The sequence below is a fragment of the Petromyzon marinus genome, chromosome 51 (genome assembly GCF_048934315.1).
Source record: "Petromyzon marinus isolate PM22_M1 ecotype Great Lakes invasive population chromosome 51, UKy_Petmar_22M1.pri1.0, whole genome shotgun sequence".
NCBI classification, from domain to species: domain Eukaryota; kingdom Metazoa; phylum Chordata; class Hyperoartia; order Petromyzontiformes; family Petromyzontidae; genus Petromyzon; species Petromyzon marinus.
In genome coordinates, this window is record NC_133717.1 from 9594093 (window position 1) to 9606256 (window position 12164).

Here is a 12164-nt window from a genome sequence, read left to right on the forward strand (position 1 = left end):
TCACATAGAGACCCATAGACTCACACAGAGACTCATAAACTCAGAAACCCACAGGCTCACACAGAGACCCATAGACTAATACAGAAACCCATAGACTCGGAGACCCATAGACTCACACAGATACTCATAGACTCAGAGACCCATAGACTCACACAAAGACCCATACACCAACACAGAAACCCATAGACTCGGAGACCCATAGACTCACGGAAATACCTATAGACTAGCACAGATAATCATGGAATCAGAGACCCACAGACTCACAAAGAGACTGATAGACTCACATAGAGACCCATAGAATCACACAGAGACCTATAGACTCAGACAGAGACTCATAGACTCGGAGACCCATAGACTCACACGGAGACTCAAAGACTCGGAGGCCTTTAGACTCACACAGATACGCATAAGACTCACGGAGAGACCCATAGACTAGCAATGGTGGGGGGGTCCCCATTCGATGAAGCCCGTCCTGCTCATGGTACCAGCGCGGTGCGGTTTGTACCTGTACCACGTGTGCGCTGTGCGTGTTGCTGGTGAACACGCGTGTGCCCCCGGATGGCTTGCAGTTTGACACCGCCAGTGCTGCCCGGGAGCAGGGCTCTCCCTCCATGGGCAGGGCTCTCATGCCGGCCTTGCCCTCATCGCCCATGTACCTGCACACGCAGGGGGATGGGGTGGCAGGGGGCGGGGGGCGGGGAGTACATGCAGCAAGGGCACCATCGTTTACATAAGTGTACAAAAAGAGAAAGATCGGTTTAACACGTAGGCTTCCGCGACCAATATCATCAATGATACAAGTTTTTATTTTTTTATTTTGGGTTAGATCGCGTAAGTGTATGTAAATGTGTCGTTAAATCCGCTACCACCCGACACAGCCAATTAGTAAGGTTTGTCACGTAAACAGAACGTGCCAATTCGTTAGGAGGACAGCAACGCCGGCTGTGTGTTGGAGTGCATTGCAAATGTTGTGGCTTTGGTCTCCAACACACCGGTGTGCTGTACTAGTAACGAATTGGCCACGTTCTGTTTACGTGACAAACCTTACTAGTTGGCTGTGTCGGGTGGTGGTGGGTTTAACGACACATTTATATATTTACGCGATGTACCCCCCCCCCCCCAAAAAAAGATGTGTATTATGAAAGGGAAAGACATCCCCCCCCCCGTGTAGCCTACGTAGACTTTTGGCGCAAGTGCCGTTGGCGAGGGCACGTGTTAACGTGTTAACGTCAGCGTGGCACGCGAACGGGGTGGTGTGGCCGGCCACTTGCGTCTTCCCAATGCTGATGGGGTGGGGGGGGGGTTCCCGGGGGGGGGGGGTTCCCTCCCACAACACACCTTACCGGGTAAGGTGTGTAAACCGATGTTCAAAACACAAACGCGTCCCGTGGAGCCCACGTGCAGTGTTGGCATACACATTAAACACAAAGCGCTTGCCACAAATGAACCACGATACCTTGCTTATCCCAAGGACCATAAACCATCATAACGCGAACTCCGCTCATCCTCTCAACGGCTTTTGGCTACCCATCGAACAAGGGCGGTGGTCACCGCATCGCGCGCTTTCACGTGCGCTTTTGTGGCCGTCTGGAATGCTCTTCCCTCCGATATTAGGAAGCCACTGCAGCTATGCACTTTTGAATCATCTAGATTAAAGACTCATTCTTTAAAACTGCTTTTTGTGTTTAGTTTGCTGTCCTCCCCCCGGCACCTCCGATTAGCGCAGTTGGCTACTTACAGTGCGAAAGAAGTTCAACGTACGTGCATACAAAAGCCCTGTTAGCGAGCACCCCTCAAGGCCAGCACGGCGAACGTAGCGGGTGGTGTGATTGGCATCACACACACACACACACGTGCGTCTTCAGTTCCCAGTGGTGCATGTTTACGCGTCGCCTTAGGTCCTCGTTTAGAGGCTGAGCCGGCGTAGGGAAGGCACAGGACTGGACGATGAACTCGGAGCAGGTGGACGCCCCCCTCTGGCCACGTGGTCGCCGTCGGCCCTCCCTGGATCCATCAAATCGCCGGTGACTCTGCTCCGACCGTCACTGAGACTTGGCGTGAGGCCGTACACAGAGGTCAACGCGGACCATCAAAGCGGCACCCCTCGGCTGTCCAAGTTAAACGGTTTTAGCCACGGCCGGGAATTTGGCTTGCAGCGCAGTGCGCTAACCGCTGACGCGAACCTCTTACCGTATACGTACACACGCAGCAAACGTTGCCATCAGCCGTTCGCCACTTAAGTGGCCGTGATGTTACCACGGGGTTTGTTGCCAGACGTTGAGGCCACGTGAAATGTCGAAGGCTCGATGGCAGGAGGTCATGGGAAAGACTCAGGTACTATGGGTTGACTGACTGAAATGACAGGCAGATGCATCAGTTGTGCTTCCCACTCTGACAACTCGCCCGACGCTCGGCTCGTTGTTGTGAGCGTCGCTCCCCCCCCCCTACCCTCCCCCCCCCTCCTTCGTTTGTGTTTGAGGGCAACCACCTTTCAACGGCCAGCAGAGGTCAATCTTGACTCTGCTGGTGCTGGTCATCAGCAAGTCCTGTCAGCTCCAAATCTTTCCAGACCACATCAGCCCATCACCTCTGTAGCCCATGTCACACACACACACAACGTAACCCCCTTCAATATAGCCAAACAGAAGCTTTTTGGGGAAACGACAGTGTCTGGGCACGCAGGCTTCGTGACCCAGCCAATGCAGCCTAAGCCTGCCGGCCAAGGAGCGAGCGATGAGACCGTGTCCAGATCTTTACAGCGTCTGGGGTAACCCCAAGCAATCCTGACTGGTTAAACCCAGGGTGGATCTGAGGCAGCCCAACCTGTGCGTTTCAACCCGGCTTAAGCACACACACACACACGGTTTAGTTTACCCCACGAGTGGGGGGAGGGGGGATGTTGTGGGCTCAGTGCGGGTTTATTTAAGTCGCTCTCGGCAGGAGCAGCCGGCAGACATTAACGCAAATCGCACTGGTGGACGCGACGCCTAGACGTGCCCGCAACAAGTGACATTGGGAGCGGGGCAATCGGCATCTCTCCCAAGTCACGTGGTTAAGTTTTCAAGGTCACATGAGAGAGCGTTGCGGTGGTGAAAGTATGGCTCTCCTGATGGGCACATCACGCTGTCGTCGACGAATATCGTCGTGATTATCAAATTCACTGAATTCGTATCACGTGGTCCTTTTCGAACTCGTTATTACGCGCTTCGCTGTTCAACAAAGTGCACTTCCTAGGGGCGTAATCGACGGAGTTGTCTCCGTCGAGACTTTCAAGCTGTTAACGATAATAACACGATAATAAGCACAGCGCTGCGTATGAATAAATGTGACTGAACGACGATCAACTTTAAGCAACGTGCGAGCAACACAACGCAATGGTTTTAATCTACACGAGAAGTGAGTAGCAGACGTAAAAAAAACACCGTGATTATTAGCGAATAAACAGCCACGGTGCGAGTCTGCGGGGCGTTTGAGAGCAATGCGATGCGCATTAAATTGAAATGACGCAGCATTCCCTGAATAAGTTTCCAAACGGCACAGACATTACGGTGTTCCCATTTCAACGGGACGTAAATTGCTGTGAGTCTCAACGATATATTATTCGGAACTTCATAAAAAATATATATATATTTTTTTTTTAAAACTCCCGCAACGTAACCTCAATAGACGCAAAGCCGGCAACAACTTTAAACATATGCTTAGCTCTTTCGGTAAAGTCACGTTGAAGGGAAACAATAAAATAATAAAATATATATAAAACAATAAAACCGAAAGAGCTAGGAATATGAATTACTGCAGTCACGAAAGCTTTAAATCAAAATTTAACTTTAAACATATTTCACATTAACAACGCTAGAACACATCATCCCTTTCAGAGTCGTCTTTATTACACATTTTCAAAGCTGATTGGATCACTCCCAGTTGTGGACAAAGTCACCAAGTTGCGTCGAGTACACGTAGACGTAAAAATATATAACCACGGTGTGTTACGAGCTTCACATCTGTTGCACTCCACCATCGCCATGAACCCACAAAGTGTCATCACACCGTTCCTCAACCCACGCATATTCACCAGATTTGCCACCAAATTACTTTTTATTTTAATCTAGGATTGAAGCTTTCGTGACTGCAGGAATTACTATACTCATTGGTTCTTTCGGTAAAGTCACGTATGTAGAAATGTCGTGATCTATTTGAATGTTTTATTTCATTTCTACATTCGTGACTTTTAGTTTTGTTCTTCCCGTTTGCCCAGAATGAAACGCGCACCCTAAAAGGAAAGAGGTTTCAGGATGTCGCTCCAGCCATCATCCAGGAACCCAACAGGGGAACCTGAAATCCGTCCCCAGGAGAGAAGAAATACCAGAGACGTCTCGACACGTGGCAGGGCCGCTGGGATCACTCTTGTGTTCGATCATGGGGAGACGCCTTTGAAGAAGATACATTTGATGGGGTGTATCGTCCTTTATAGTTGTGTCTAAATAAAAGTAGTACTTTTTGATCAACCCTCGTATATAATATATACTAAGCCTATAGCTCGTCCAAGGACGGGTGTATTGCAGTAAATCTGACAGTGAAGAGAAAAGCAGGCAGTAAACTCATATTCAGTGCATTTGTTATGGCCGGTAACACAGACTTTGTTTTATTTCACGGTTATATCCCATGTTCATCATGACGCCCTTTTTCCTTCTACGTCTCAATAGGATTACAGGGTTCGCGCGGCGAGAGGGTTCTGGCTTTTTAACGAGGGTTAAGTTCTCGGTGAGCAGGAGTTATGTCAACCGCTCACGATTATTAAAGACAGCGCTACGGAGGGAGCGTGACATGAAGGCTCTGGCTCTTTATATATTAATGATTTCTTTATTAGCTGTACTTTCCATAAAGATTGGTACAAATGAAAGATAATTTGTGTGAACGAATTTTCGTTTCCGCTCCACATTCTTCATGCGGAGTGAAGTGACGTCACGCGCGTTGCACGCAGACATTCTTGGGCTCCATACTCTTTGGTTTCATTCGGTATAGTCACGTAGATAAAATAAAACCAAAATAAAACAATTAAATCACGACGTTTCGGAGGCAACACAAGCTTCCGTCTTCAGGTGGAAAAGTCAACGCAGAATATCTGTGTCAGGAGCTGCGTTGACTTTTCCACCTGAAGACGGAAGCTTGTGTTGCCTCCGAAACGTCGTGATTTAATTGTTTTATTTTGGTTTTATTTTATCTACGTGACTTTACCGAATAAAACCAAAGAGTATGAATCCTTGCAGTCACGAAAGCTTCAAATCTAGAATTCTTAGGCTCATTATATTCGTGATAATCGCTCCATATTCGAACGTAGATGTGGGAGCATAGAAAGTGCAGTGCAACAATAGATTTTGCTGCACAGCACAATCCCGCAGCCGCCCTTATTACCGACTGGTGCACGTCACTCGTCTAAGCACCATACAGGCCCGGGCCTGCTTAGCTTCAGGAATCTGATGAGATGGGCACATTCTGTGTGATGTAGCCATAGGCAGGTGCTGAAATAAGTCGAATAAAAACATCCTTCCTGTCAGCTTCATCGTCCAGGTGGAATTGCTCTATCATCCTCATCGTCGGCATTTGCTCAATCCACCGCTGGATGAAGGGCCCTCCCCCAAAGCCGCCCCGCCACCTGCGCACGAACGGACCTCATGGTTCCATCTCCACGGCGGATGAACCTCTTGGGCGCGTTCCACTTCTCGTCTGCGAGCCGGTTTTAAATCCTCACCGTCGATCAGCGTGTTCCCATCTCGCCGCTACGTCGTCCCTGCCCATGCCCCACTCAATTTGCGTCGCGGCCAGAATGATGTCATTCTCAACCTGCGTGTGTTCTCGAATCCACGTGCTGTTTGTTCCTCTTCCCGTCGCTCAAATGCACTTGGGGCCGTCCATAAATGACGTCACGCGATTTTGGATGATTTTTAACCCACCCCCCCCTTTACGTCACACGACGTCACAAAAAGTCAGACCCCCCCCTCAAATATGACGTCACAAAGCTCTGCCCCCCCCCCAAAAAATATATATATAACATGCTTCAAATCGCTTTAAACTATTGTCATTGTCGTGCGTATTTAATGTGGCGCTGCACTCTGATGTTGTAGGAGAAAACATTTATTTAAAAAGTCTATTTAATTAAGTAGAACGTGTTGTCTATATTTATTTAAAGTTGCGCATTTTTATGCGACGTCACATTTCTCAAACCCACCCCCCCCCCCAGGTGCGTGACGTCATTTATGGACGGCCCCTTTCCACAAGCGTGCATCTCTCCACATTCCTGTGGGCACGCGCAGTGTAATTGCCCAACTCGATGGAAATTAATATAAAAAATATATTAATGGAAATACCACAGCGATGCAAATGAAATCTGTGTTCTCAAAGAGTCACCCACAGAGTGCTAAAAAATAATTATTTTCGCGAGTCATGAATACGTTGTTATTGTTTATCTCTGAGCTTTCATCGTTGCCATTAATTCTTGAAGCAACGGTTTAATATTCTCTTTTTTGTCTTTCAAAATTAATTGCACATCGTGGAGTTGGAGAGACGATGAGAGAAAAAGAAAACATTCCACGGGTTCATAATTTCATTACTATAAGGCACATCGATAACAGCGCACGGCAACGACAACAATAATAAAATTGTATATTTTTTTTTTAAACATGAAAACAATCACAATACAGGCAATAGAAAACCCCCAGTTAATTATTTTTGCGAGTTTCTCCATTGACAACAGTTGGCAAACAGTCCCTGCAATCAAGCCCTTGTACACCTCACTTGTACAATTACTCCTCGCTTCCACCCCCCCCCCCCCCCCCGTGAAGAGAACGTTCATCACGGGGAGACGGAGCGATGAAATCATCTGGTGCGCAGGCTCTGGGTGGATCGTCGTTGCATCGCACGATTGTGGAAGGTGGCAGCGGCAGTGGCGGAGGGCCCCTTCATCCAGCAGTGGATTGACCGCTGCTGATTATGATGATCTCTCCCATGCTTACAATATATTGAGGTTCAAAACAAAGTATACTACCGTAGTTTAATGATGACTATTAGATTTATTAGGCAGAGAGAGAAATGGCAAAAATTGTGCAGGTAACTTCACTCATGCCTAGATTATAGTCTCTGTTTGCCCAGATTACAGCCTTCTCTGGTATCGCCCCTATCCACAGACACACACACACACACGTGAATGTTTATTTATCACCGTGGTTGCTGATCAGCTGTCCCCACACACAAGGCTGGTTTGTCAGGCGACACAGCGGCTGCCAGTGTATGACCCCCCCCCCCTAGTCTATTGTCGTCTCTCTCCACTGTCGTCTCGTCGCGAGATCAAGGATCTTTTTGTACATCTCAGTGAGTAGAGATTGTCGTTGTGTTCCATGGGTCGGGAAAACCGCTCCAGGGAAAGATGTTATTTTTTTATATTTCACAGGACATCTCCCCCCGCCCACGCCCTCCCCACCAAAGAAAATCCTTCCAAGTTGCAATTGTATAGCTTACAGAATCGGGCGCATTTGGCCCACACACTCTTCTATGACACATTCCTGATGTCAAGAGGCTGGTGCATGCCGTTATTTCATCTAGGTTGCATCGCTGTAATGCCATGCTTGCTGGCGCTTCTAAAAGTGTTTTTAAATAGAATACAATATATGCAAAACTCAGCTGCCCGGGATTTCACCAGCTCCAAATCGTGTGACCACATCACTACGAGTTTATCTTACCTGTAAACTACATAGTCGACGTCAAGACTATTCTTCTCGCATATAAGGCACTGGAATGGGTTGGCTCCTAAATATCTCGCCGATCTGCTCAAGTTGGATATTGCACTGCGAAAACTTAGATGGGCTAATTCTGGTGGTGTCATCATTCGAAAGACAAGACTGTGATGATGTTCTATAGGAGACAGGGAGCCTTCTGCGGCCAAACTTCACGATTATGGAATCCCCTTTCCTCGGCCCATCAGGGATTCTGATTCACGTCTTAACACTCACCAATTTGTATCGCCGGCTTGCCCCGTAACTTTGGATTTGAAACCAATGTTTACGCATTTGCTTTTGTCTGATTGGATTACTCGGTAATTGTTATAATTATTCACTATTATCATAGTTTGTTCTTCATTGTATTGGCATTTTGAGTGAAGTTGGCATTGATATTATTATCAGCTTTAGATTTCACTTATATTGTATCTATACTTGTGAGTGCGGTTTTTTTTTTACGTACACACACCTTTCTATATGAAAGGTCCTTCATCAAATAGAGGTTGTTGTTATGTTCGTCACGTCACAGCGCAAGTAAGATGTATAATTCTCAGAGATGGAATTTGGCCAAATTAAATGAAAATGAAATACGACGAGTTTGCTTGTGGGGCATATCTGCAGCACTTAAAGGTATTTGTTTCTATACTTAATATTAGCACAACATATAAATTCAACCTCTTAATACTCCACCCCCGTACTACGTAGACTCCAGCCCTTCCTGACTAGACACCGACTCCTGACACAATCATCAGGGTTAACCACCTCAATGTAAAATCCCAGCTGTTGCATCTACATCAACATCGACCATACGAAGATGACGACGACGACGAAGAAGACTGACAAACGAGGACCTCTCCGTCCTCTTCTGGGAGCTGCCCCCTTCTTCGTTCGGGGTGCAGTGGCTTCGTGACAACCCATCATCCCTCTTAGAGCAAAATAATAAGAGTGATAGGCATTTTTTTTTGCGTGCAGTCATTGGGTGGGCCCCCCATGGGTGTGGAGGCTACGAATTTTACAGAGGCAGCAGTGGGCACCACGGTGGCGAAATGCTAACTACCTCTCCTGGTATACGGGATTGTGGGTTTGATCCCGACTCTGACGCCTGTATATTTGTAGTTTACATGTCTCTCTCTCTGAGGTCGCGTGGATTTTTCTCCGGGTCCTCCAGTTTTTTCCCTCCACATTTAGAATCAATAAGCAGCAATACATTTCCACGTGATAAGCCACTTCATTGAGCTATCACTTGTGATAGTCGGGTGCCGGGTCGCTTCTGAAAAACCTCAGTGTGTCTCTTTGATTAGTCATTGATTGGTAACCATGCTATAACCCCGTTAATTCACTACACTTGTAACTTCGGTCTGTGTGGGTCCGATGTCTCCATTTAAGCCTGTGGGTCTCTATCTAATAAAAAAAAATCTACAAGTCTCTACTATAAATTATGAGTGCCAGAGCCGAGACCATCAACTCGCTGCATTTGAAAACCCAGTTTAATCGCAAGTGGTTCAAACTCAGGTTCAAAACCAAAATCTCAGCATCGCCAATTCGGTGACCTCTGACCTCTGAACCACCGGGCCACCTCATAATGGGTCCTCTCACAGTTACAATATTGAGAGTGGAACACACATAACATGAGAAATAGATTCATGAATAATTCATACATCAAGCAGATAAATTAAAGACAGGTTCTTGCCACAGCTCATATACCTTCAAGCCAGCCCTGATTATAGCCTTTCTCTGTATTTCATCCATCCAGTCTTGAATGTTCATCCTTGATATGCTGATAAGGGCTTGCCAACTGATACATTTACTTGAACGTATTTTCCCCCCGATCTTTTTGTAACATTTATTCTCTTACGTATTTCCTAACAAATCCCCCAGAAACATACATTACGCACAACGAGTATTGGATGCTGCGCGCAATTCCGGCCAGATCATGCAATAAAAAGGCAAAAGTGTAAAACGGATAGTTTGGTCGGGGTTTTATTTTTTAAAATGGTTCAAAGTGTATGAACTCCAGTGACGTCCTAATATCTGGGTGGACAAAGGTGGAGGGGGTTGTGAGAAACTCGTCTCATTCCTCACACGGTTTCAAAGGCCGCGCCGGGGGGAGATGAGACAAAACCGGCGACCTCTGGATTGCAAAATCCGCCACCCGTGGCAAAGCACCCCCCCAAGTGGTACCATGAAGGTTCTATTCGTTGCGCACATGCATCCCGGGAATTTTACGGAAGAAAAAAAAACCGATCCTAACCCTCCGATCGCAATGCTCTAAACGAAGAGGAGACCCGCTTTTGTCTGCATGCGCTGCCATACAGTATATGAGCGTTGTACAACGTCTCAGGAATGTAAAATGCTTTGCTGCTAAACGCCCCGTGTATTTACCTCGGCGGCGGGCGGCCCTTCGAGCGAGCAGCAAGCAAAGACTCCTGGGAGAACGCTGCCTCCGAGATTTAATGAATTTGCTTTGTTTGTCCTCAAACTCCACCTATTGGCCCCCCAACTATCGGGCAACCTCCAGCTTATTGTCCAGCAACTCCCCCCCCCCCGCCTCCCGCGCGCCTCCGATTGGCGCGGTTGGCTACGTACGGCGCGAAAGAAGTTCAGCGTACATACGGACAGACATACAGGCGCGCGTGTCTAATTCACATTCTATTTGAATCTGGGTTTGAACCACTTTAAAATGCGCGCGTGTAGAGCCCCCCTTTTTTTTGATCCACCGCTGGATGACAGCCTTCAATAAGCCTTGCGCGTCAGTGGCGGGTTATTTGACCATATTTCGCCACGCTGGTGAGCGCAGATTAGTGACAGTGGGGAGCATAAGACGTCGCGGGAACATATAAGAAGAGGACCACAATTTATATTATTCAACTGTCCTCTGCTGCCCACAACATAGCAAAACTCCGCAGCTGCTTATGACCACGTGGTGTGCATGCTGGTCACCCATCCAAGCACTCACCAGAGTCAACCCCTGCTTAGCTTCCGAGACCTGACAAGGTTGAGCACATTCTGGGGTGAGTTGTTCATAGGCCGCTTATGAAAAATAATCTAATAGCTCAGTGGGCTTTACCTGGTCAAATAAACATAGATTTTTTTTGTGTGATTTGCTTACCTTTTCTATACTTTGCACTCCAATCTTGTTTTCGTATTGTTTGCTGTTGTAACTTTCTGACCCACCCCTCCTTGACATCTGTGAGAAATACCTTTATAGCTCATTGGATTTTTCCAGGAAAAATAAAGATTCTCATTCTAATAGGCATCTGCATTCTCGAATTCGTGTTACGTCCAATCAGTTTGGCCATCGTGGACATCTGGAATAGTGTGCAGCAGAAATCTTAATGAGGTAAATTTAATCTTATAACCAGGGCTACTCTAATACTCAAAGATGTATCCATAGAGTGATACAGCATGAGATGTAAAAAAAAGATATCCGAAGATGTAAAAAAATTATACGCTGCTGGGAGGTGAATATGTATCCTGCCATGACAGTACCTGCATTTGGCGTGGGAAACTTAAAAATCGCTTGTCTTCGACGCATTATCGGGATCACGCGATCATGTGGGAAATTGTGCAAGCTCGGGCGAAAATCCGGTGACACCATAACCTCCGGTGACCACATCAAACTTAAAAACTTTAAAGTTTTATTTGACCATCACGGCCGACTGAGCTATATAGTTATTTTGGGAAGCGACCTGGCACCAAATGAGGGCTCAACGATTTGGCTTATCGCGTGGAAATTTTTAACAGCCGAATACTGTAAACGCACGCTTTCTAAATGTGGAGGGAAAAACCGGAGGACCCGGAGAAAAATCCATGCAACCACGGAGAGAACATGCAAATTCCAAATATTCCGGGGTCAGGAGCGGGATTGAACCCACGACCTCCTGTATACCAGGAGAGGTAGTTAACATCTCACCACCGCGGCGTTGCTGCACCAGCACCGTACCTCCAGTGGAGGTGGTGATAAAAAAATATATTATTTCATAGAGCTGTCAAATTATTCCCAGAAGCGTCCATCCCCACGGCTTCATTTTTAGCCAGTGAGCTTTTGACAGACACATCACACCACCGGCTCCCCCAGCTGACCCAACCACCCAGTCTCTGGAGGTGCACATGATAAATCAAGTGTACCTGGCATGTCAGAATCCCTGTGAGCTGAATTTAACTCTGGTGAATCCAGGCAGACAGGCAGATGATAGGCTTTGACCGCAATGTCCACTGTATATATGTGACGGTAATGCCTGGCTGGCCTGTTCAAAGAAGGCAAGGCAGGGAGTTGACACACTGCTTAATCACAATCTGTACACGGGTTCCCCCCCCCCCCCCCCCCGCGATCAAAAACTGTCTTTGAACTAGATACAATAATTATGCTTTCACGAAAAACCTTCACGGAAATAT

The 12164-nt window shown here is 47.1% G+C and overlaps 1 protein-coding gene across 5 annotated transcripts in view; it reads right to left on the bottom strand.

The window, feature by feature from the left end:
- LOC116953284 (kelch-like protein 9) overlaps positions 1–12164 on the bottom strand; it is an 85898-nt gene that overhangs the window by 57611 nt on the left and 16123 nt on the right. For all 5 annotated transcript variants that reach the window (XM_032973356.2, XM_032973357.2, XM_032973355.2 and 2 more), the window contains one exon: positions 506–656. In XM_032973356.2, coding sequence (XP_032829247.1) covers positions 506–652 — 147 coding nt within the window. In that variant the 5' untranslated portion in view covers positions 653–656. The remainder of the gene's footprint in view (positions 1–505; positions 657–12164) is intronic.